Source organism: Xylocopa sonorina, chromosome 3 (genome assembly GCF_050948175.1).
Source record: "Xylocopa sonorina isolate GNS202 chromosome 3, iyXylSono1_principal, whole genome shotgun sequence".
In the NCBI taxonomy this organism is placed as follows: Eukaryota; Metazoa; Arthropoda; class Insecta; order Hymenoptera; family Apidae; genus Xylocopa; species Xylocopa sonorina.
In genome coordinates, this window is record NC_135195.1 from 10,039,073 (window position 1) to 10,065,965 (window position 26,893).

Genomic DNA, 26,893 nt, shown 5'->3' on the forward strand with positions numbered 1-26,893 from the left:
CCCCCCCCCCCCCCCCCCTCATCGTCTTCTCGTAGATCTGAAATAAGAAACGAGCAACCAAAGATAATTGTTATCGATTCGTTTCGATGTTCAGCATGATTGGCAACGAGCAACAGCAGCTGGACTTCTACGAGTTGCACATCTGCGTGAAGGATTATTGCTTCGCCAGAGAGGACCGACTAGTCGGCGTGGCGGTGATGCAGCTGAAGGACATCGTCGAGGAAGGCTCGTGCGCCTGCTGGCTGTCGCTGGGCAAACGCATCCAGATGGACGAGACCGGCTGGACGATCCTGAGGATCCTCTCGCAGAGGAACAACGACGAGATCGCGAAGGAGTTCGTGAAGCTGAAGAGCGACATCAGGCAGGAGACACCGCTGCCAAATCCTACCTGAAGCCCGGGGTCACAGCATTAAGCCACGACAGCGAAGCGATATGCGTCCTTCGAGTTTGGAAAGAGCTCGAAGGAGTGAAGGAGAGGGGCGTTGTCCACAGGGGAAACCATAGAAGCGTTCGGCCGTCGTTGTCGAAGAATGAGGTCTTAAAAACCATCGCGAACAGAAAAAAAAAGAACACACACATACACATATACACACACAAAATCGTGAAAAGATAAATAAACCTAGGAACGAGCAACACCGTGAAACGTACGCGCGACATCGAACGCGCGAGAGGTGCGCGAACGAAAATGCGACACGCGTCACAAGGAATAACTAAATATACGAGAAAAATCGCCGAGAAGAACGATTGGCCGAATCCTTTTTCGCTTCTAAACGATGTACAACGGTCGGCGAGGGAACGAGAGAGCTTGTCGCCCGCGACATCTTCCTTCATACTTTCCTTTGCGGCCAAGCTTCCGGTCGAGCGTGTTCTCTCTTTTTTACGAATCACAGAGCTTTAGCCCCGTCCCCTATACAAACCGAATGAACCGAGGGAAAGAAGAACAAGTGAAGCGCGAAACAGCAACAAATCGGATGAAAGAGATCGTCTGAGGGTTTCGAGTAAACGCGACGAGAATCAGCCTCCTACCACCCCGAATCGAAACGTTCGTCCAGCGGGAAACAGAGGAGACACGGAGGAACGCAGGCCTGAGCTTACACGTTCGAGCGAGTGCTGCGAGGATCAGGAACGAGTAAAGGCCTTAAGGTATTGGAGAGTGCTCCGAATGGACGCGAAACGTGAAAACAGTGCTGCCAGTATGCAATATATTTGGTAAATATTCGTAACGTAAGGGAAGGAAAGTCGGAGTCGAATTAGCAGTAAAGAAAAAAAATTAAAAAAAAAGCACACACACATACACACGCGCGCTCGCGAAACAAAAAGGAAGTGCGTCCAGCGCGATTGGACCTCGTTGTGTTTGGCATTCTCAAAAGGAAGTGGCAGCAGCTTTAAATGGCGATCAGAAGAAACGGTCGAGTGGACGAAGGAACGATCGAATCGGGGCCCGTGAAACGCGAACACGTTCCGAGTACGAAAGCGCGGATCACGGTCGTGATTTTGTTCGTACTCTTTTTTTTTTTCTCTGTTTATCAAAACTGTAACAGGCGAATCGCGCTGCAACGAGAAGCATGAGAATACTACATTAAATAAATACGCATAGACCCTCGTGCGAGACGACGTTTTAGGCCGTTTGTTCGGGAAGACGAGTTTACTTGTAGATATGTGAAACACATTGTTGACGAAAAAAAAAAAAAGTTTTTTCTAAATAACAGTTTAATGTAGCATTGCGTACGACCAATAGGCGCGCCACGACGTCACTCGTGGCGCGCCGTTAGTAATAAATAGGCATTGTAATGTAAAGTACGTTCTTATCGTAAGAATTTAACAAGAGATCGTAAGAGTCTGATTGTTGGTGGCGAACGATTACGAGGTCCGCTCGAAGTTTTCGAGCACCCTACCGTCGATCATCCCCCTCTCGGGGTTCTACGCTTCGTATCACGAGAAATCGTACCGTCTCCGTTCCAACAGAAAGAAGACGAAGGGAGAGAAAGAATTAGGAGAGCGTCGAGGCGAACACAAATCTGGATACTATCGTCCGCCCTCGATTTTCGTCAAATACAACGTACAATATCGCGAGCAGAGAGTCGAAGAGATCTTTGATCCGTTTATCGCCGGAAGACCACTGCTCCTACGAATCGACAGCCTAACTTTTTCGAGATAAAACTTTGTATCGTGGTAGCTGTATGGTAACTTAAATAATCATGTAACTTCGACACTTTCCCGAACGATCATTGCTTTTTGTGTGACGCGAGCCAAAAGAAAAAACGAAAAAAAAACCAAATATGTAAACGACGAGGTGGGGAGGACGCAAGCTTCGAAGAAAAAAAAACGAAAAAAAAAAATATACGGACATTAAATACTTCTCTGTCTATTCGCTTAAAATATCTTCATCGATATTACTCTTGTATATAGATCGACCTGTTGGTCCTTTCGTAGGAACGGTCCGCGGCTCTCTGATGCAAGACTTCCCCCGCAGAGAAAACGAAAATGCCGCGAATATCGAGGGCGGACGCGTTAAACGGTCCCTCAATCTGCTACAGAGAGAAGACACGGAAACAATTTAAAAAAAAAAGAAGGAGGAAACGGGAGCCAACTTCGTTTCGCAACTGACGTCGTTCGAAAACTTCTGGAGAACACTTGTTCGAGTACACGCGTCGCAGCTTATCGCGCGAAACTTCGATCGGATCTCCCGAGAAAACTCCAAAACGAGACAGAACTGAAGATAGAGATAGAGAGTGAGAGAGATAGAGAGAGAGAGAGAGAGTGAGGAACGAAGCGAGAAGACGGGTAAACGGAAACTAACGATAACACGATGGAGATGCACGCGACTTTGAAACTAAAATGAATTCCATTCTCCGGCCTTCGCGGGTCAACCAGATTATACAACTCCAGAGATTACACGATTATATCCAGAAGAGAAAAAGAAAAAAAAAAGTTTCTACTACGTAGTACGTCTAGATATACCTACGTATTGTGTATAGTGTCTAAACGCTGATGTAGCTGCGAGCGCGGGATATTCGTCTGGGGAGAGAGAGCCACCCGAAAAATATGAACATTCGGCTATCTTTGCGACTACACAGTATTTACAACCAGGCGCTTAAACCATATCCGGATGCATGCGTCTACCACGCGACACGAGTCAGCCGCAGATACTTTCGCATAGAGTATTTCGTTTATTAACACGTTAACAGAAAGCGCGTACTTTCCAAAATTACCTCTTACCACGTAACTTATCGTCGAGAGTCGCGCGTTTCGCGATGAACGAGGATAAGAAGGAGAAGGAAAAACTCATTACGAAAGTTCAAGTAGAACAGAATAGATGATGCGGTGATCATTTTCACTTGTTTCGTTTCGGATTCGAACGTGCCCCGGATCTGCGCGCCGATTTCGATCGTCGGGACTAACCGACGACGCGCTCCTCGACGTGCGCCAAACGCGTTGCGGCGCGTTTTTCGCGACGTCCGCGCCGCGGCTCGAGAGAAGGAAAACGGGGAAGCGGGCGTGGCGAAAAACGATTTCAAGCTTAGAAGCATACACGCGTTAAACGTAGAACGAAATACGACAAGTCAAGTCGAGTCGAGTCAGCGACATACACGGACAGGAGATAAAGCGAGGAAGGCGAACGAACGCGATAAGGGAACCGGTGACGAGTGAAAGCCAGAGTTTTAAGTGGAGAAACACGGGTCCGCGATCTCGCCAACATCTTCATTTGTAAAAGTGTCTATTTTCTCCGCTGCCTAAGTACATAATAATTAACGAAGGAAAAGGGCTGGCGAATTCGACGAACTAGGTCAAGCCCGTCGACGAAACGGGAACAGCCTTTTTCCCCCTCTGTCTGATATGCCGCTGGAAAGTAGTTTCCGGTTCGTTCTTGGCCGGCTACGCTTCGTGGACGGGATTGACCGGCAATTTTTCCTCCTACTCTCCGCTTCGATTAATATCTCGTAAGCTTAATGAAAAAACAAAAAAATATCTCGTGTATTCTGTGATAATTACCCCTTAAAGTACACAAACATTTGTACACGCACGTACATACACCTGCACGTACCAGTGTTCCGCGTACACCTACAAGAACACATTTACGTTATCGTACACACGTTACAGACGAGAGAAGAAGAAGAACGACCGCGCTGCGTGCAATTCGCATCCCTGACGAGGCGACTGCATCACTTACACGCGTGTACAGACTGCGTCGAGGTTTCCGGCGCGTTGTACGACGGTAACGCAACGCACAGGGGCGACCATTCGACGAGACATGGCTTTATCTAGTATCGTCTAGAGTCATCTAGCTAGAATCACTTGCCATCGAACGACGATCGCAGCAGTGCGCTTTCGCGTTCACGTTCTACGACGTCGCGAACGTTGGAACAATCTGTACGAACACACGGAACATAAGCGAAACAAGTACATTACACACGTATCGCGTGCACGCGATACGTGAGTAGATGCCGCGCGCATACAGACACACATTGAAAAACGTACGTAATTACACCGATCCCAATAGCAACAGTATTTTTCTCTTTTAAAGGACAAGTCCGATTTCTATTCTCTATACTCGTTAAACGTCCGAAGAGTCTCGTCGGTGTGTAATTAAAAACGAAAGATACCATGGCAATCGTCGCGACGCACCGTCGCAATGGCCGATCGGTAGAGGGTAACGAGGAGGACAGCAGGAATACGATGATATCGGGACAGAGAAATGGAACAGAGAACGCAAAAGTATCCGTCGGGCAATGAATCGCTAAGTACTTACATCTGGTAGAGGATTTCGACGAGCAACGAGGGGATTCGAGACGATGAGGAATGTTCGGTTAGGTTCCAACTGTGCCGTTCGATGGTGAGGTCTATTAGAACGGTACACACGCGAGTCACGCTGGTTTACACGCGATTCGCGGTTACGAGGGAACGGGAATATCGCGGTTATCAAACGTCTCTCTTTTTTCCTCTTTTCTTTCCTCTTTGCTTTGAAACACAATGGTGTACGTACGAATGTCCATGCGCGGTGATTCGAATTGATCGGAACGAGAGTAAAGGTTTAACCCTGCTGGGACGCAACGCGAGGAATTCAGTTTTCAAAGTGCTTTACCTTCGATTCTACTTAAGAGATCGATATCGATTTACGATCCTAAATACGTTGTTTCTGTAAAATTGACATCATTCTAGTGTTACTACATTTACATGCATATTGTTACTAGATTATTATAACGTAACGTGATGCATGCCATGAGTGTTTAGTGATGAGTGTTTAATAATAGGGCTAGCTTTTAGAAAGAGAGAGAGAGAGTCTATGAATTTCATTACTTTTTGACTAACTTTGAATTTAAAGGGGGATAGGGAGAAAAAGAAAGGTGGGAACGCGAACGAAACGAAGAAACGGAAACGCGAAAGGAAAACGGTCCCTAAAGGGTTAAAGGAGCAAAGTGCCGCGAAAAAAAAAAAAAGAAAAGATGGTAATAAAACGTATTATTATATTTACACGATGAGAAAGCATATCCATAAATCATTTCACTATATTAACGAACGTTTAAACGATAAATTTGTACAGTCGTGAAAGAAACGCGAAACTCGTAAATACTTCTTTCTGTGATTGAACGTCTCGATCCATTATTCTTCTCGATGAACACCTAATTCGAAGAGAGAGAAAAAGGAAAGGGGCGTGTAAAATAGCGGAACAGGGTCAAGTGTTCGTAGTTCTTGTTCGACGTGAGCGCGATACGTCGCCGCGAACTTTTGCGTTCAGTAGCCAATCACGGACGCAGAACCAAAGAAAGATCATTTGAATACCAGACTCCAGATTGCTGTATCGTGAGAACAGTGTAGCAGACGAAACCATTTAACAAAAACGAACGGGGGAAAAAAAAAAATAATAATGAAGAAAAAGAACAAATATATACACAATTGTTGACAATACTATGCTTGAGAAATCGTACGACGCGCGTATATAATTGTACTTAACAAATATATTAAAGAACAAAAAATGGCAGAATGTTTGTGTTTCGTAAGTAAAGCATATTAAGGGATAAATTTGTAATCATGTGACGAAAAAAACGCATTTGCAACAAAAAAAAAATAATAATAATAATATACGGAACGCGTAATTTTGTGCGTACATGCGGATGACTGCGTGATTATTAAGTAATTATATCTCAACGAGCAAAGAATACATTTTCATCGTCCTCGCAAAAAAAAAAGTGTACCATGGTTGTTATCAAAATTTTTAACGCGATACCAAGCGAACGAAGAGAAAGAAGAGTATTATTACGACACACCGTTGCGCAGCCTCCTATATATAGGTGAACCTAAAAGCAATTGTATCAGAGTCAAACACGCACATTCAACACAAAAAAAAGAATAATACCTATAATACCAAACCCCAGATCTTTATTAAATAAACGTTTATCTTTCGTTCGTTCACTTGCACGAAGAGTTTATTCTCTGAATCGTTTGTATGATTGAAGTCTCTATCACCACAGTAGCTTTGAACGCGTGTACACGATTTTACGATTTCTGCCCTTGAAGAATGGTATCTCTCTTGATCGATCGACGCACGCGACGCCAGCATTGCCAGGTATTTTTTCGAATTCTTTATTTCATCGATCGATTCACGCGCGCGTTTTGTTCGTTTCCGTTTAAATTTGACTAATCGTTCGATAATTTAGAGCCTGATAATTGTTATCGCCGTTTCCATGAAATTATACTTGCGTACGTATACTACTGAATAATACTGTAATTCTAGCGATTTCGTCGTGTTCAATCGATATACTTCGCGCGATTGCAGAGAGAAAAACAAGTGCATTAGGAAAGAAAAACACGATTTATGACAGGTCCCATCTTCGATTTAGCAGGACAACGCGATACGCAGTCAGTTTTGTAAAACTTCGGACATTTATCGAAGTTTTCAGTCTTTCTTTGCCAGTACAATCACAGACTAGTGCGCGTTATGTTCGATTCGTGATATTGCGAGAGATGCAATTATTTGTAAGGAAATTCGTCGTAAGTAATCATTTGTGTTTCCAATTAGCGACCCCTAAGATGCTTTACGAAAGAGGTAATTTTGTTTGGCGACGTGTGCAAACGTTAACAAGTTTCGATCGATAAATTCGGAAATGCGCGTGACGTGATATATGTATGTAGTGTAAGCCAGCGAAGGGGATGAATTAATTAACGATGCTATTCATGAACATGCGAACGAGATGCGAGTTACGAAAACGATTGTTACAGTGGTGTTTAATCGACCAACTGAAATAGCTAAATGGAGTATAAATAAGGTGATATTGTGCGTGAATAAAAGGCAAACGAGGAAAGTTGACCAGAGTTTTATCGTCGTTGAATCATTGTGCCACATTCCATATCGTTGCAAATTTTACGTGAGAGGCAAAAAATTCAACAATCATCATTATCATGGATTACTAGATAAAATTTAAGATGTGACTCGATGTTACACCGCCGTAATTGCTGTACGAAATTTGCCGAATACAGACGATCGATAATCTGGAGGAGTCGTTTTTTGATTGATAATATCCGTGTTCGTATACCTTTATTTCGATCATTGCCTGCATTTTTTCTATGTTAGTGCTCTAAATGCACGCACAGATGCTCACGGTCGACCAAATCTGTTCTGGTCTACAGATTAGTTGCAGGATCCGTTGCATTCGGTTATGCTCGCATTATTCTTCGTTCATTTCATGAAATAAAAGAAAACATACCGGCATTTAAACTGAACCATCTCCAAATTACAGTCTTACTTACTTAAGATAGTAATTACCACAACTCCATCCTTTTTCTTCTTTTTTTACGAAGGTGGCTAAAAGTAAGTTACCGCGAGTACCAGACCCACTAACAAGGAGGTGAGTATGAAGAAAACCTATCCGACATTCCTAACAAATTTTGTTTACCTATCTCGCGTTACATGCATATTTTGCCTAAAAATTGCGTAAAAAAAAATCCACATAGTGTACAATATTTTATTGCAATTTGAATTAAATCTTTCCTGTAAATAAAAAATAGTAACAAATATACAAAATTATTCAGATACATTTGGACTATCAATGATAAGTTCAATTATAGGAGCATGATATATTCTCGTGCAAGACTTTGACGTTCAACAACGAACTGTGATTCTTGCAATGAAATTTTGGAAATTTATAAATACATACTATGCTCTACCGCATCATCTTAATGTGTAAATTTAGAAATGCTACGAAGGAAAATGTATATACTGCGAAAATAAATAATTCTAATGTCACTTAATTCCACATTATTATCTTTAAAGAAATTAAATGAATTTAAACCATAATTACATGTCTCAACTAAAGTAATTTGATAAATATAAAACATCTTAGATCTCTATAAACAATAAGGACAGATTGTTTGAAAACAAGTTGTGAACCAGTTAGAAATTATTTTAATTTATTGTATATTTCCCGCTTTAGAGGTAAGAGAGAGAAAGATATATAAGAAAGCTATAAGAAAGAGTGAGGCAGATGCTACCACCCTACTCTGGAATCCGTGGTGCTATCTCTGTAAAAAGTGCTCAAACTGGTCGCACACAATTATCGACAGCGAAGTAAACTACTGAAGTCTACTAGCGTCATCTCTTGGAGGAGCGCTGAAACAAGAGATTCCAAGAGATGACGCTAGTAGTTTTAGAATAGGTTACTTCGCTGTTAATAATTGTGCGCGACCAGCTTGAGCACTTTTTACAGAGTAGCGCCAGGAGAACTAGAGTAAGGTTGGTATCATCTGACTCACTCTTTCTTATAACTTTTTTATATATCTTTCTCTCTCTTACCTTCAAAGTGGGAAATATAAAATAAATTAGAACAAAACTATTGAAATATACATCCCGAGAACACAACTTTGTCACGGTAAGAGCACTGTGATGTTACTTGTGCCGCGTGACATCACTTCATGAATGACAAAATTTATGAATGAATGACAGTGGCAGGTATCAGCACTGGAACAGCACCGCGTGATGTTCTGGTGCATTTCAATACGTATAATTCTGGTGATACCTCTGTGGTATTACAGATCCTGGGCGTTCTTTAAGTGTTATATGGTTCGCTGTGTTGCGTGGGTACTTAGGTCAACAGTTGAATACTTTGTACTATGTTATAATATATGCCAAACGATTCAAGGCCTATTAGCTGACATATTATAATACATTTATTAATTGCTATACAAACTAAATAAGATTGAAAAAATGCATTGTTTATTGTATATCTAAGAAGACTTTTTATCATTTAATATCATTACAATAAGAATAATTCAGATTACTAGCAACAATAAAACATTCGATATAGTTCAATCATTACGACGTATCGCCAAACATACTTTTAGTCAGATGTTCACCTGGTCTATATAATCGTCCCAATTTCTCCTTCAAAAAATATTATACATTATTAAAATTTACTTAACTACATAACCTTAGAAATGAATAAAAATAATTAAAAACAAATAGAGGACAAATTTATGTTGTTTCAAACGTTGTGACATCGATTTACATTTTGCAAATAAAACATTAATATATGTTATAATAGCACAGGAAATATTGTAATTTACCTTTTCTATTTTGTGGGCATAACAACCATAAGGAGTCATGTGCCAGGAATTATATAAACGATATTCCCGAGGATTGAACAATACCTGATAAATGACCCACGATGAGATACATGTCATTATTACGTTCGATGGTATCAATTTGTCCAGCATTTTGGGATTTTATAACAAACTTTCATATACAATTCCTGTCAACACTACGTAACCTCCTAACTTATGTTACGGATTGCCAGTGCTGCCGCACAGTTGGATTACATAAGCTTCACGTATCGCGTTTCTGATTGGTGGAATTATTATTCCAGTTTATATCAATTATTTTCACATTTTTGCAGGAAATACCACAATGCATATTTAATAAGACGCAATTTACAAACATTCATGAACCGAAAATACGTGACGTAACATTTTAAGGTATACCATAGAACCATAATATGTACTTCGATACGTACTAGCCTGAAAACAAGACGCTGTTACGAATAATAAAAAAACAATAGACACTTTGTAATTGCGAAAGATTGATTTACTAAATCAACGTAAACATGGAAATATGATAAAATACGTATTGTAGAAGTAACGCGTAACTACAGAAGAAAAATGAAAATGAAATCTTAAATCTAAATATATCTCCTTGAAAATATAATATTATATATAAAATATGAAATATAAATATAAAGATATTGACATATGAAATACTGGAGATTTAAATGCATTGAAGTGTAGCAGAATAGATACTTACTTTGTTTGGTTTGAATTTGTATTCGCAGGATTGTACAATCCACCGGCAGATGGCTGCAGCTGTACACGAAGAACCGGACTGTAGGAGCGTGCAACGTCAGTCGATCGCTGGCTGCGACCGCACGAGGACGGTAGGGTCGACAGTCGCACGCTATCTGTGTACAAATCGGGATTGGTTGACGGTTCTCCCGTAAGCCCCACCTACCAGGTGGTCGTTCGAAAGTGTAGTTGTGTAGTTCCTTACGGCGAAACGACGGGCGCTGCTCTCTCCTCGGTCGTGTATCCAATCGCGAGAAAATCTGAAATGAGACGTATCGGTGCGCTAATATGTGACGGTTGAGAGAAAACGAGGACCAGGAACGTGCGAGAGGGTGGTTTACGCGCGGGTGCTACCACTTTCGAAGCGTGACGAGGAAAACGGACCGCGTAAAACGAAGTGGCAAAGGGGTGGAGAGCGTGAAAAAGATAACGCGTCGAGAAACGAGAGAAAACGCGTGTGTGCCAGAGCTACGTGCGAGAGGATCCTCTATTATTTTGGGGGGGGGTTACATGTCTTTCTCTCTCTCTCTCTTTCTCTCTCTCTCTCTCTACATATATATACACATACGTATTTCTTTCTGTGTGCCTCTCTACCTTTTTCTTCTCTCTTCTCTTTCTCTTTCTCTCCGTCTTTACTCGATTTGTTGCGAGTGAAAGTATCGTTGCGGCAAGTATTTTCTGAACGCGTAGTATGCGCCGTTTCGTATCGCGGGGTAACAAGTAAAAGGTAGAAAAAACGAGAAGGAAGAAAAGAAAAGAAGAAGTGCTTCGTTTAACCAACAAGGACGTCAGCTGTGTGCGCTTTTACGAGGGGGAGAGACGTGTGCGAGTGAGAAACCCACTGTTGAGAGACAGAGAAATGGCGGCGCTGGTGGCAGGTGTCCAGTATGGTTTGTCGTCGCACAGTAATTTTCACGAAAACAAGTCTCTGATCTTCGTGAAACTCACCGACTCGGCGCAACGTGCCATCGAGGACTTCCTCAGAAATCGGGTAAGTAAATCGTACTCTCATTTCCGTGCCACGCTCCTCGCGATCTCGTCTCCTTACGTATAGGCTAGAATTGCGAGCTTCTACCCCGTGTACGTGTATGCGAGCGTATAGACTCGTGTACGTGTGCGTTGTATACGTACGCGGCTCTGCACGTCGTCACGAAGCCAGTCATGTGTGCGTACATGTGTCGTAATGTCGTGCCAAGGAAAGACACCCGATCGTCACTTGCTCGCCATATTTCGTATGGAATTTCGTTGCTACCGAATGACGGAACAATTATCCTGGCTGCTCGTTCGCGGAAATCTCTATGAACGTTATTATTCCTGGCCATAAGTGTTACGGCATCGGTGAAAACAGCAGAAAAAGATAGCAGAACGAAACGTACGAGGCCACGTTGGCTCGTTAGCAGCTGCTTACTGCTCCACGTTTTTTCCCCTCTCGCAGCTAGCGAACAGTTGGAAGTAAAATCGAATGCGATTCAATTTAGAACGATTACGAGTGCCCTTTTCCCCGAGTTAATTCGCTCCTCCACATCGATACGGTATATCCGTATGGTTTGACATAGACATTACGTAATACAAGAACTGACAAGACAGCTCACTCGATAAATTCGTTTACAGATCGCGAGTAAATTTCGATACCGAACAGAGGGGCATCCGAACTCTTCGTTCGTGCTAGAATTCTCTAAACGGCAGCGCGTTAGTTTTTCCCATTCGCGGAACGTGAAAATCGATGAATCATCTCTGCCAGTCACTGCCTTTAGTATTGTGCTGCGTGATTTCTGTGGTCTCTGACTTTCTTTAGTTTCTCCTTATCATCCGAACGTTATCGTAACAGATATTTCGGAGTATCTCCGCTTGGTTACCAGACGGATACGTCGTGCTTTCGTAGAGGTTATGTTTCACCTACCATCTGTTTCTCGCTTCACCGCGATACCTCGACCGCGTTATTCGCCACTCTCGTAGAATTTGTTTCACGCGAAAGGAGAACGAACGGAGCAAAGAAAAGAAGCATGCGCATGTTGTTATTGCTACGAGGCTGCGGGAAAAATCGCAGCAGATTCGACGATTCTTGCACCACCTGATGTATCCTAACCTCTTGGACGAGATTCGAAAGTAAAGTCGTCGAAGGGGCGTATGCCTTTCGTCAAAATACATCGATGCTGAAGCCGGTTGCAGTGCATGCAACGCTTCGAAACACGCACGTGTCTTTAACACGCGTGCACACGTGTAGAAAAAATCGGAAAAACGAAGGCGTGATGTCACGACTGCACGAGTTTTGCATGGATCATCAGTTGCTTTTAGTTCTTTTTCTTTTCTTTTTTTTCTTCTATCGCCTCGCGTTTAGACATTCAGGCTTTAATATACTCGATCGATGCATTCTCGAGAGCAACTTTGCCATTTTGTCTGATCCATATGGGCTTGGCGACGAATTTTTCTAGTTGTCAAGCTTGAGCGCCATTCTTTTTCTCCATATGTTATCCTTACCATTTGCGAGCACTGTGATTTATCGTCGGTGCTTTGGACGAATTATCTCTCGAACGGAAAAATTTCGACACTCGTGAGTCGCATTTCATTCGATATTTCCCAGCAGCAGAATTATATAATTTTCCTGCGATCCAAGTTTATTAACGTGCTCCATAATCGGAATTTTTGCCCATTTAGAAGAAAACTGTAGAAATTCTTCGTATTATTAATTCATAGGTTGTCTTCACAAAAGGATAGAATAAAACGCGCATGTCATTTATTTTCTTGCCTGTTTCTAAACGAGTGCTACGTAATAAAAAACCCATTAAAGTATAATTAGTCGAGGAGAAAAAGAACAGGGAACACGTAATTCACCCACTGCAATCGAGGCAAGATTTTGCTCGGTAAGCGCAAACAGCCAGAAGACCGATAAACAGCGGCGAGCAGAAAGAATCCGCGAAATAGCGATCAGAATGCGGCAAAGCGTTTATTCGTTCCACATCAGGAAAGCGGAGTTACATTATGCTTGGGGCCGGACGCCAGAAACTCTTGTGCGCAACGTGTCCTTTCGTGCGGACAAATATTTACCTCTGTGACTGGCTTCGACGTTGTAATTTGCCTATTTCGTATCGCGTCGCTCGCAGCCTTTGCAGACCTTTCGTCAATCGACAGCGTCAACGTTTGGCATGTCGAGCAAATATGTTGTTGGAATAAAAACAACGAGGAACTTTTTGCGTCAGATTCGATTCAGTTTATTTGGTATCTGTGGTCTTTAAGGGAAAGGTTGTTCGTTTCACGTTCTTGGTATACTTGAATCACAGCGATGAAACAAATTACGGTCGTGCAACGAAGTTGTGATTTCATTTAATTTTAGTCCGGTATAAAATCGAAGGCTGTCAAACGACTTGCACAAGTTACCGCTGAAAGGTGTATTTAAAATCTCATTTATCGCCACGAGTGCTATGTCGAGGAATGTTCTAATTGGAATAGACTGCGCTGGTTAAAGCAATGGAAACAAAACATTCAGAGCCCGTGGGGGAATTATCTGTATGAAATACCGATTTCCTCCGGTTCTCTGCTATTTATAGCTCATCAAGGAAACGAATCGAGACGTAATAGCATCGCATTCACGCCTCCGAGATCCCCGTGGAACGAGACTTGGACGCGCGAAACTCGATCTTGGAACAAAAGCCACGGGCGTTCTGGCTCGCGGAAAACGCAACGGCCTCTGAAATTGGTCGGTCTGGCCGTGGAACCAGAGACTCAATGGCGAAAGGTGTGCGCGAAACCAGGAGAGGAGTGGTGCACGAAACGTGGCGCGTGTACGTGCGCGAGAACGGACTCGAATCTCTCCGTGACTCGGAGCACGGTTGCATAATACTGCAGGCCAGTGTCGCGCATCTATGGTCGATGATACGCGGCTGAGAACGGGTTAAGTCTCCCAGCCAGCCAAAGCGGAACGAAGCTACGACGAAGGAGGATGCGCGGAGCATCTTCGCGGCCGTCTAATCAAATAATTCAGGCTGGAGACTTGTGCGTTCGCGATGGTACTGACCTTGAATTTCAACACTCTACCGCGAACGTCTGCGCGCAAAGAAGCAGAACGAACAGGAGCGGCGCGTTTTACCGCTCGCACAAAGGGATTGGAATTATTTTATCGATAGAAAATGTATTTTTCTCTCCGTCACATTAAGACGTTTGCTGAAAGTTTAAGCGTGGATACGAAGATATCGAATCGGTTATGCATACATCACGGGAAAAAGAAATGTTATTGAATAACTAGAGTACGATTGATAGTCGGCAACGGTAATGGAATGATTTGCAAGTATTAAGAGCCGTTATCGATTGGATGAAACTGTGGGCACGCACGCGGAACAAAGTTTTACACGTGCGTGTAAATAACGTGTACGGAGCCGAAAGGAGAAACCCGTCGAGATAATCGAATGGCTCTGCTGAAATTCGTATCGGTTTGCAAAAAAAAAAAAAATGCCACTTTCTCGGCATTGTCTCGTGGGGTTTCGGTGAACTGGAGCTTCTCCGTGATCGAGGAGTAAATGGAAGGGAGGCACGGGTTAAACGAGAACGTGCGCTCGCAGGGTTGTTTAAAAAGCAACGCGAGATTCACAGGCGGTGCCAGGGGCTCGAAGACTCTCTCAGCGGCCAGTCCGGGGCCTGTACGGGCGGCGGGTATACGTGGCGCATAACCCCGTAAGAAAAGAGGCGTGGGGCCCCCTTTGAGTAGCACAGCTGTTCCTCGAAAACTTGAATAACGATCCGGGGGAACAGGCCGCGCAGACGGCTGGAAATTTTACAAACCGAGAATAAGTATTGCCTCTGAGCGTGATTCGAATCAAGGCTCGGTGAAATGGCCCCTGGTAGCGCGCACGTTAACCGGTTGCCCTCTGCGTATTCACCGGCGAAATGCTTTTCCTACTACCGATGCGTCCAAACTAGCGGGCTGTTCGATATAATTAGGCGTCTCGTACTGGCGGACGTTTCACGAAAATTAATCCTACCGAGGCGAAGGGTCGAAACACTTGCGGGTTTATACCGGGTGCGACGGAACAAAGGAGTGTACGTCTATCCTTGGTGGAACGAAATTACATTTTCAATGGAGTAGCGACGTTAAGTAGCGTTACGTAGCGCGAATTAAAATAACGTCTTGATCGCATGCAAGATGTACTTTAACACCCGTGATTAATTGGATGCGTTATTACATTTAAAATCATCCAAAGAAATTCCCTCGGAAATTTCTTAGCCAGCAAAAAGTAACGATATATCAATTAAGTCGGAGTCGTCGATTAAGTTATTTCTTATCGTTTAACAGTACTTTTTTGCGCTACGGAAAAACTTTATTCTACATTTTTCTTCGGTTCGATCCTTGCGAATTACATGATCGCCGATCGTGTTACAACTTACCGTACACCCGGTACATAAAATAACTCCACACGCACGGCATGTCCGAACTCCCAGGCACTGAATACCAATCATTTCAGCGAACAATCACGCATATTACTTTAATCGCCACACATGTAAGAAGAAAAAAAAGTCGATTTCTCGCGGTCGTATCGGAGCCGAATGATACGGTTCCAAGCGAGAAGCAACGCTCGCGTATTTTTAACGAGCGGAACATTTAGAAAGCGTCGGTTTCGACGATTGCAGACGATTTCTTCGCGGAACACGAGCAAACGCCTGGTCCCTAGGTATTTCGCAACGACGGAGGTGCGGACACGTTCCTTTCTTTCTCCTTTTTTTTTTTTCTTTTTTCTCTTTTCTTCTCCTTCTCGATGGAAATTTTCAGACGATCCGCTATTTTCGTCGCCAGGTCGATTATTATGATTCCGGGTTCGCCACGGCGAAGGTTTTCACGTTTTTCGTTCGCGTTTCTCGGAATGCTTTGAAGCGTTGCTCACTTGAAATAGAAATCGGCCTTTCTCGACGCTGTTTGAATTAAGTTTCTCCGTTCCGGAAAACATGATTCTTCTGCACGGTGGATTTCAAGTGGCCATACGTGTAATAGAGTCAGCTTAAGGCGGTGCTGAGCGTACCAGAGGAAACAGGCGTAGAAACACTTCGTGGCGACATCTTTAATTTGTCGAACGCATTTCGAGCAATGTACTTCGTCTCGAACCCTTCCCCGTTCTCCTGCTGATTCGTTTCCTTATTATTACGACCCCTATTCGCCGCTTCCTTGTTTCTTGCTCCGCGTCCCTTCTTTCTATCGCCCAGTGTACCACTTGCGCACTCCAAAATCACAAATTATGTTCTTAGTCAATTTTTCCAAAATATCATCATCGCGTGTGCTCTACTTCACGCGTTACAAAATATTCTTCGCCTTCGCTTTACCATTGTGAACGACTAAACAGTCCACGTGGTACGAAACGTGTTAATGCATTTTTAGCGTGTCGCGTAAAAATGCACTCTTTTAGCATTTCCACTCGATGATTAGTTGGGTAAATTAACGTTATTTTCGGCTGTTCCTCCTCCATTCACCGCTCACGTTATTTTTACGTGCTTTTTCAAGTTGCAATTCGTTCACATAATACAACTATTAAACAGAACCGGCGATTACGACAATTGTTTAGTAAGTGCAATTTGTACGTAACGTAAGATACTTAAACTACTTGTAATGAACGCATTAACGACAATACGTCTTAAATTTTATCCAAATGTAAATTGCAAGTACTTGCAACCGCATTACGATAGCAATAGGATAGTATGCGCGTGCGTTATTAGCCTACGTAATCGTGAACCGTTGGTACGTAATAAATAAAATTTTGCAAATAAATTAGCCACGACTCCCTCGATTACATAATAGTGGACTTCGAATTTTTGAAACCCAGCAAAAGCGAGCACTCGCGCGTTTCATCGAAATGAACGAAACGCTCTGCTTTGTGCACAGATAGGATTAAAATACAAACAGTTCGCACATAGTATTAAATATATTTATTTCACCCGGATCGAACAATGCGGCGTATTGTAAATTATAACTTGCACGTGATCTTCAGCTAAGACAATAAAGGACAGTGTATTATAGGAAATTAGATTCTTTATATAACTGGGTTACTCGGAAGCGTTGGAAACGTCTGAGTCACTGAAATTTTCCCTCAACGTCAGACGCGCTCGGTGTGTATACACGCGTCTCGTCGGAAATATGAAAATTCCTCGGACTGGCCGCGAGTTTTTCGTAAATTCTATTACGGTAGCCGCGGTTCTAGCAGCCGATTAGGTAATACGATTCGCGGGAGAGTTTAACGACGCGGCGGTGCGTTGGTGCGCGTACCGGAAATGCAATTACGACCGCGAGACGGTGTTATTGGCTGCGTGACGGCGAAGGAGAGCACGCGCGATCGCGCGGCGCGTTCCTCCGCGAGCGGAATCGGCGTGCGAGCCGGCCGTTATCTAGAATTTACCGCGCGGCATGCGATAAATCGCGCGAGGTGAAAGTGAACGCTCGAGATGTATCTCGGCGGGAGCGCGCATTTCGAGAAATAATGTCAACGGTCTCGAGAGCCTTGAAAATCCTTTGGGACCAAAACCAGACTTTCAATCGTGCGGTTCTCATTCCTTTTTTGATTTTTTCAAGAAATATTCAGGTCCATCTTCTGGCTAACTTATGATTCGTTAAAAAAGCGTACGCAAAAGCTCCTCTTCGATTCGAGCGCCCGCAAGATCGCCAGCGATGTTTATTGAAGTATCGTTCTCCAACGTCAGGTCGAATGCTTCCCGTCCGTTCAATGTCACGAATGAGATGGAGGATGCTTTTTCTGGAGGCTGCGCTCAGTCCGCTCGTCTGTGAAAATTGACTTTGATCACCGGCACGGTTTTTTTTAAGTTCACGAACGTGTATCCACGAGCAACGCGTACGCGTAAATCGTTGCTCCCCGTGAATGATCGACGGGAAACGTAACACGTGCGAGACGAGAGCGGGGGAGACACGAGTGGAGAGTTCACGGTACGCTATGCAAATTTATGTGCAATCGAAATGGAATTACATACGAATAATCGCCGTGTGCGCGTGTACGTTGCGTAATTAAGCGAAACCACAACGCATGGGACTCGAACGATATTAAGCCTCGCCTCGTGCGTTTCGAATCTGCCGCAACTGAGATCGGCGATGATCGCTGCTCGACGATACGAAAACTACCGTCCGCTCTTACGAGAAATAGAAAAGGACGCGATAACGTAGCTGCTGATATTCTTAGAAAGATATTTTCCATTGGAATTCTATTTACTGGAATTTATTAAGGGGCTAAACGATTCCAATAAATTGTGAAAATTTGCAATTTTATCGGAAGATACCAGACAGATACAGAATTTTTAATCTGTAATTAGGTTATCATACTAACAGGCAGATAAAATATAGATCAAGTGGATGGCTGTATCGTATGTTACTTCTTGAAGAAGCAATAAAAACATACAACTTGGAAAATTCTCCCAAAGCTCTCCAACGAGACATTAAGACGAGCTTGTGGGTCGAAGGCGGACGACGACAGAAAGCGAACTCGCTCGTCAGGTTCGTCCAGACCGAATCGCCTAAAACGATACTTTGAAAACGAGCCGCTTGCCTCCACCTGCCCGTTTCACGTGCATCCGACGAGATTCACGTAGAAATAAGGGCCGTTCTCTTTTACGGGGGCCATTGAGGCCTCCTTTCCCTTCGTTCGACCTCCATTCCATACGGTTCCACGCAGTCCTCCGTCCGTTCCTTTCGTTTGGTTTCCTGGAACGAATTTGGTAAACCTGAACAAGAATTATGCACGCGTGCATGAATCGTACTTCGCGGGCTAAACTCGCGAGCGACTGTTACCACTGGTTGCTTAAGGGAAAAAAGAAGGGCGTGGATACACGGATGCGTATTCTGCGGTAGAGGAAATTGCTCGAAGAAATTTGCAACGAGCAAACTCGAAAGGAACACGCTTCAGGGTTGGACGAGTACGGCAGTGGTGGTTTCGTGCGAGTCGTTGAAACGCACGCGTGGCCAATTTCCCCGTTTCACCTTCGCGTATCGAAGTAGGAAGAGATGAATTTAGAAAGAGGTCTCGTGTCGCTAATGCTTGTATCCGTGCGTTTATATAGGTGAAAATCGAGCGATAGCAGTGTTTGCTCGCGTAAAATGATGTGGTCGGGGAAGAGAGATAAGGGGATACAGGTTTTCGAATTCCTATGAAAATGTGCCGTCTACAGATGCTATGCATAATGTATGTATAGAATATAGAGGTATTCGCATAGATAGGAGTACAGTAGGTGAAAGATAAGGGCGGAGCGTGGGTTTCTAGGTGTTTGGACGTTTGGTATAGACGTGATAGAATAATACGTCGAATGGTATAACTTGAATCACCGTTTATCTTCATGAATTGTCATTCGTCCGCAAATTTGACGTGCACGCAGAATTAGCATAACGTGGGCGCGCTACTGAAATCTGTTAAGCCTTAAAATGGCCTGATTTCACGTTATTTATGCTACGAGCTATATCCAACATTTCGTTATCTCCGTACAGACGTACACGGCGCACAAATAACGTTCGAGCATAAGAAATGGCTTACTTAAAGAATTATTTTAAATATCATCGTAATGTTGTTAACATTCGACAACGTATCTTGTAATTACATTTCTTCGACTTGATAAATTTGTGCGATACGTCTGCGGTGTTACACGCGGTTATAATTACAAGAGTCCGATGCGTTTAGAGAATCGATTGTTGATGAAACGCTATTACCAGCGATGGGGGTAGGGATTTCATTGGGTGCCAGAAAGGTTTCGTTGCCGTGAAAGTGAAATTCGTGCGATGATTCGCGTTTCATCGAACCGTTCGGTTCGAGCTACTTCCTCTGCACCCCTGAGTTTACTCGGATCGATACGCATGAGGGCTACTTTCAATGAACCACGTAATCGATTCTTCCATCGATCCATCGATTAGTTATTTCGGAGCATTCGACTGAATTTTCTACGCCTCTCCTAGCATTGACATCGTAAACAAGTATTTGAAATTTTAAGCAGTACAACTGAATAGCATTATCAGAACGTGACAATTATATAAGAGCACAGGAACGAAAACAGTAATTCTCATAAGAATTTCACAATTCGTTTGCAAAACGCACGAGATAGTCGGCCACCATCCTCTGTAAAACCCTTTCAACCGAACGATTCTTTATTTCGCGAGGGAGTCGCGCGTGAAAAGTAGGGTGCATCAATTTCTGTGGATCGTCCGCGGTTCAATGCGTTTCCTCTGTTTCCTCGTCCAGTCATCCCCCGTTTCCCAGTGACCCATTCATCGTTACCAGCCTCTAAACCCGAAAAGCCACGTCGATACTAATAAGATAGAGAAACAGCTTCGAGTTCCTTTGTCAATCTCGCTAACCTCGCATCGATTCATCGAAATTGGAGTCGCGTACCTAGCGCAGAGGGGGATATACGTATTGGAAAGGGATGAACGGCGATAAATTTGACGGAATATGCAAACGAGTATCGGTACGCGGAGCGTAGACGCGTGGAACGCGAAATAATCCGTGGAATGCCTGGACGGGCTCGCGTACACCATTTACGCACATCCGAGGCGCCGTTCCATTGTATCGGTCCCAGTCTTTGTGACTGTAAATTCCGTGTAGTCGCCGCGTAAAAGCCCGGTAAAAAGAGCCAGCGAGTGCCGCCGCGTGGAATGCAGTTGCAAAGCTCTCGTGCCCGTCCTGAAAAACGTCCCGCGACTTCTTTATTCTCCGCTGCACACGCCACGGCTCGGATTCCCGTTCTCAAAAGGATGTTTTCATTCGCTCAGATAAGCGCGCACAGCACTCCCCTTTGTCCGCGACATTTCCAGATCGGAGTGCACCGTTTCTCCCTTCGACGTCTTGTCTTTGCGGGCGATACCACCCTGGACGGGCGGGACAGGTCGAGAAGACTTTTCTGCACCCTGCGCGACGCGACGCGGCTTCTCGATGGCGTTTCGAGAATTTTACTGACGCTTTTCTGGATAGCAGCACTCGCATTCTTAGAATCGTGGTGTTTTCCAGCACATTATACTACTCGAAATTCGAAGTACTCCTTGTTAACCCGAGAAATATTAGACATTGCCAAGCGAGGTGTTAAAAATTTAATCTCGTGTAGGTTTCCTCTCGCGTTATCTCCTAAATGAGACACACGGGTATTTTATATAAAAATTGAACGCTTCGTTGGAGAAGAAAAGAGGAAGTAAACGCGTCGCAAGACCTAAATAGGAGACTTGTGAAGGGTGTATAGAGCTCCAACAAATAACCCATTTAAACCTACGTGGTTCGTAGCGCGGCGTCTTTCGTTCGCAACTCATTTTCCAGCTGAATCGTTACTTCCGATCCACTTGGACCCGCCTCGGTTTTCATTTTCCGCCTTCTGTTGTTCCCGTTCGCTCAACGGATCGACTCGATTCCAGGCCAATAATCATCGCACACGGTTAGCCGAGTTGAAGCACGTTCCACGACACGTAAAACCTAAACTCACTGACCTTACGCGCGCCTCCGCGTTTCCCTTCGTTCTTAACAGCTTCGAGGTCACTGACTTTTTTTATTATTACCATTATTGAAAAGAGAAAAAAGGAAATAGATCGCAGGCTTAGCATTCGTTGTAAATTGAAAATGGACGGGCAAATAATTGAACTTGTATTTTACAATTTCCACCCTCGCGTAGCGAAATTCGAAAAAGGCGACGCGAGCCCATTCCGCCTCGTTCCATTATCGGAGCGCGTCTCGCTTGTTTTTCATCCCATCTGGCGCGGTTCGATGGGACCGTAACGCGATTGGAACTTCATCGAAGAAGCGTCCTTGCAGCTGCACCAGGGGAAAACGGGAGATTGCACCGTCCTTGAGGCGGCTGCGAATTTCAATGCGATGGAAATCGATCTATGCAGGAGCTTCCGGGAACGGTTAAGGAAAACTCCACCTCGATCCACGATAGATTTGCGAGAGGAGCTGCAACGCGGAATCGATACCGATTTAGATAATTAATTAAGGCCCTGGGGAACGTACGCTTCGTTAAACGCAACTCGAACGATCGAGAAACGATGACATCGTCGAAATGAATTCCTACAAATTGCAAGTGTTTTTGTACATTTTCGATCGTACAATCCACGTGTCGCAACATCGTGCGAGTAATTAAGCTGGACGTTAACGCGAGCAACCGGTCGAATCTCGAACGAGTGACGGTCAATGGAATGGTAACGCGGTTGTTCCGGGTTTCCGATACTTTCGCCCGTGCTAGGGACTCAAAGCGGCGAACGGAAAATCGAACGATCGGCTGTAGGAAGTGACGAGGACCGTGTCTGATCGAAAGCGCGATCCACGCGAGAGTGTTACGCCGTCGTGACCGGTGTCTCGCGAGTTGGGAACGCGTTAGAAAAAAAAAAAGTTAGAGAAGAGAAAAAATGAAGGTGGGTGAAGGGAAAATGTCGTTGATATATCGCGACTCGCAGGCCGAGTCGATGCGAGCGTCGTGCAGTTATTTGGCGAGCGGAATGCTTTCTCCGAGGAAGGCCTTCGGGACGTCCTTTCTCTCTAAGGACGTCGGGGTGCTGTGAGAGTTCGTCTCAAGGCCGTTACGCTTGCGCAGGAACTCGATGCCGATTTGCTCTCCGGGAATGGAGAGGGAAATTTGAAGAAAGGAAAATTGCGCAACAGACGCTGTTACGATCTTTATTGCGCGCTGATCGTTCCCCGTATTTGCATTTATCACTTCGAACGTGCTGCAGGATTCGAACCGAAGATACAAAATTTGCAATCGTACAGTTCAGAAGTCTTGCCGTGGGATGGAATTTCGAATGGTTAAACTTTCTAACCCGCATACCCACTCTTACGAAAATATTGCAAAATGTATCGATGCGTGGATCTTAATTTCGGTTTTCAGCTGACGTGATCGTTCTCGAAGATAATTTATTCTGTAACGTCGGTTACTATTTTCGTTGAGAGAAAGAAAACGGTGGCCACGTATCTCACAAGCGATTCGCAATGTATCAACCTCGGCTTTGACTTGTTGAAATTCTCGTTTGTAAATTGATTTTTTCAATGTCCTGTTTACTTGGGTAATTTCGCGGCGCATTTTATCTCCGCTTTTAATACTGTTTACCAACGTTGCTGCTAATTATGCAACGATCCCTTGATATTATCGGGTTTAGTACGCGTTTAAAAGTTTCAAGATCAAGTATAAGCGATGCAAAAATTGCTGATACTCGCACCTCGCGTTTAGAAAGCACACGCGGAAGCGCGACGATCCGTGAAACGGTTCGAGTGTAGAATCAAGCGATGGACGAAAACCTGTCCTTCCAATGCCTCGTCCAAGCAAAGCGTTAGCCCGTGTCGTCAGTGATAGATGTTCATCGCGTCGAGTCATCGTTCCTAATGAACAACTGCAATCAAGTATTTTCTCGCATCGTAAACTGCACATGCTACCGCGGTGCTATTCATAGACCATAAACCAAAGACAACAGGCTGTTCGCAAGCGGTACACGAGTGAGTACTCCGTTTTAAAAATGGTAACGCGTTATCTGGTTGGAAATTCCATCTGAAACGCAACGTTTGGAAAAAGTAATTCAATTGTTACGTTTCTTCGTTTCACGCGATACCACCATGGGTGACCATCCAAGATACGGGGGATCGGTAAACTGGCTTGCGGTGATAATTAAGACGGCTAATTATCGCGCGTTAGAGTAGGCACACTGTTATTAATCGAGGTATGATTATCGACCGAAGCCGTGCTCGTTACACTGTACGACCTCTCTCCGGCTGGTTCACGCGTGTTTATCGCGTCCACGTGACCGCTGGTTTCCCGATGGAACGTAATTGTCCGGCCATTTTCATGCAACACCATCCAGCGTAGAGTTACGTCGCGTCGGATAATCAACGAATTTACCGAACGAGGAAGGAGCTGTTTAAAAAAGAAACGGGATAATTCGGCTGGTAATTTTCCGGGTGGTCTCAATTTTCTCCTCTGTCTCGTTCCGATTCGCGTCACGCGTTTTCTCGTCAGGAACGCGACCGTTCGCGTTCTGAAATAATTCCACCAGCTATCCCAATTGTGAACGGAGCACATCTTGGAGAGAAATAATGGGAAATTAAACGGAAAACCTCTACAGAACCGTAATGTATCGAGTTAAAACGCAAGCTTTTATCGTAGATCACGTAATTGTTAATTTTGCGTTCGATAATGATGCCTCGATCGGTCCCATTGAATATGAATATAACGCGTGCAACCAGCGAAGGGTGAGACTAGATCGAGTCGCTATCAGCCCAACAACCATGGCGCGTGTTTTACGTATAGGTCAAAAATAAGTAGATAGCACGCCTCATAAAGGAACACTGTTATTTTCAAACCGTTCACCAGAAGGAGGTAAAGAGTACAAGATAAAAACCCATTTTCATACATCTACTACTTATCTGGTCGCTGTTTCCCATGCGTTCAATTAATTTCCACGGCGTTTGCAAGATTAAAATCGGTCGAACCTTAGCGATCCACGATTTTTAGACTATAGGGGGAATTACCGAAATAACGTCGCGTCGATATTATCGTCGTCGCGTGAGTGTCGGCAGTTTTTAATAATCCGAGGGATTATAAGGTCGTTCGATGGGAAATGGTAGGCTGCGGTGCCGTTGGTCTCGTGTGTTTATGCATTCTCTTGAAGAATTTTAATACGTCGGATAAGATCGTCGGTGTTCAGAGTGGTTTTAGGAGATTAGTAACCTCAACGCACACATAACTGTGTATAGTTCCGTGTACAGTGCTCTTGGATCTTTTTCCTTTTTCCCCCGATGTTTGATAATGGTTCGTTCCCCTGGATAAATCTTCCTTTATGTACAATGTCGTCCGAGCAATTAGCCACAATCTCGTTTAATTACCAAGAACTCGGTGTATCGAGGAAACGAAACGAACGGCGTTACTAAAGGATCGCTTCAGTGAAAAACGTGGGTATGGGCGGGTACGAAAGTACCCATGGATCTACTTGGTTAAGTAAGTGGGTGGAAGTAGGTGTAGTAGTAACACGTTTTATGGTTCTTCGAATTCAAAGACGAATCGCAGAAGCGGAATTGAGACTATAACAATTGTCCCTGTAATAGTTAATAGCGTAGCTAAAGTGCTCTATGTAACCGAGGCGAGTTACAACTTTCAAGTACAAGTGTGGGATAAAAAAAATGTTATGACTCGACGAGAAGATAATACAATTTCAATATAATACCTTTTAATCCGTCATAGAATCGATACACGTGTCGTTTTGTCAGATCGAAGTCGATAACTCGACATCCTCTATACATTCCTTTTACGGTCTTTACCCTTGAGAACGTCTCGAGTTTAGAAGGAGGAAACTTTCGAAATTATCGATTCCATCACTTATTGGAATATCAGCGTTTTACTGTGCGTAATGCTTCCACTTAAAAGTTTTAATAAGAGAAGTAACCCGGAGATATAGCTCCGTAGAACGATAGTTCGCGATATCGTTTCGATAACTTCGTAATTACTTGGAGATAGAAAGATTAGACCTATCGTCGTACATCCAGCGTCTATTAACGCAGCGCGAACATATTGAATTTTCTTTCGTCGCCGTCCGCCATTTTGGACGCGCTTCGCTTCCATCGAGTCTAAGACTCCCATTGTGCGACTCCATTCCCCTGGCTTAAGGGTCGCCGCGCGAACATATTTACGGTTATTAGAAAATTCGTGCGAAGGGTAATTTTTGAGGAGGCTAGCGAAGGGGCGGGCGTATCGTTTAACCGCGTTTTCAACCCTCGACACGACCCAGGGACGCGGTCGTAAAATTTTGAACGCAAACCCTTCAGATTAGCATCGACTTTGCATCGCCTTTGGTAATTCACTGAGGAAGCGTGACCGTCGCGCAGATCCGCGTACTGATTCCCTGTATCCGGATTATCGGATTACCGGGACTACTTTTAATTACCGGAATCAACCACAACGACCTACATTTATGAAACGTATACTCTCCCCCCCCGTCTTCGTTCGAAATGAAAGGGAGAACGACCGCGATCAACGATCAGAAATCGGTTCCCTTTTACTCACTTTTATTCAGTAACGAACAAAATTTCAGATCGTACGATTAAAAAATACCATTGTCGAAAGTTAGCGTTCGTTAGCACTTTTTACACACTCTTTTCATCGAATTGGTACACACAAAATATATAATAGATAGCTTGTGCAAGACGCATTTTATCTGTTCTCTCAGAAAATCGTTCGAGAAGCCCACACGCGCAACTCTATAAAGACGTGGCGGCGTGAGTCGACAGTGAAATCGAACGATTAGACGATGGGGAGTAAGAAAGAGAAGCCGTGGATATTTGCAGCGACTTTTAATTGTCACGATGTTACGCAACCTCGGTTGGATGCCACGGGATACGTTTCTTTCGATGAGACCGGAATTTGTTCGCGCGCGACGATTGTTTCCTCGTGGCCGGGACGCGGAACACGCAGCCCCTAGCGAGAGATCGAAGCCGCGCTTCCGGCTTTCGATGGAAACAGGTCGGGCTTGCTCGAAGAAATTTCTTTGAAATGATTTACTCCTCGAGGCCGGATCACCGGTGGAAAGTCACCGTTTATGTCGTCCGCTTTAATGCACAGTCGCTGACCGTTCACTTGGCAT

General features: G+C 44.1%; 2 protein-coding genes and 1 long non-coding RNA gene across 7 annotated transcripts in view; 2 read left to right on the top strand and 1 right to left on the bottom strand.

Moving 5' to 3' along the window:
• Unc-13 (unc-13) overlaps window positions 1-3,272 on the top strand; it is an 81,479-nt gene extending 78,207 nt beyond the window's left edge. For all 5 annotated transcript variants that reach the window (XM_076892965.1, XM_076892968.1, XM_076892964.1 and 2 more), the window contains one exon: window positions 95-3,272. In XM_076892965.1, the coding sequence (XP_076749080.1) occupies window positions 95-392 (298 nt within the window). In that variant the 3' untranslated portion in view covers window positions 393-3,272. The remainder of the gene's footprint in view (window positions 1-94) is intronic.
• A 5,914-nt stretch (window positions 3,273-9,186) lies between these two features.
• Window positions 9,187-9,773, bottom strand: LOC143422406 (uncharacterized). The gene is made up of 2 exons (XR_013101709.1): window positions 9,559-9,773; window positions 9,187-9,376 (listed from the first exon to the last, which is right to left on the bottom strand). It is a non-coding gene; the product is annotated as an uncharacterized LOC143422406 (long non-coding RNA).
• A 618-nt stretch (window positions 9,774-10,391) lies between these two features.
• The window catches only part of Su(tpl) (Suppressor of Triplolethal), a 104,075-nt gene continuing 87,573 nt past the window's right edge, over window positions 10,392-26,893 (top strand). Inside the window, exon 1 of the mRNA XM_076892985.1 lies at window positions 10,392-11,320. Coding sequence (XP_076749100.1) covers window positions 11,189-11,320 — 132 coding nt within the window. The 5' untranslated portion in view covers window positions 10,392-11,188. The remainder of the gene's footprint in view (window positions 11,321-26,893) is intronic.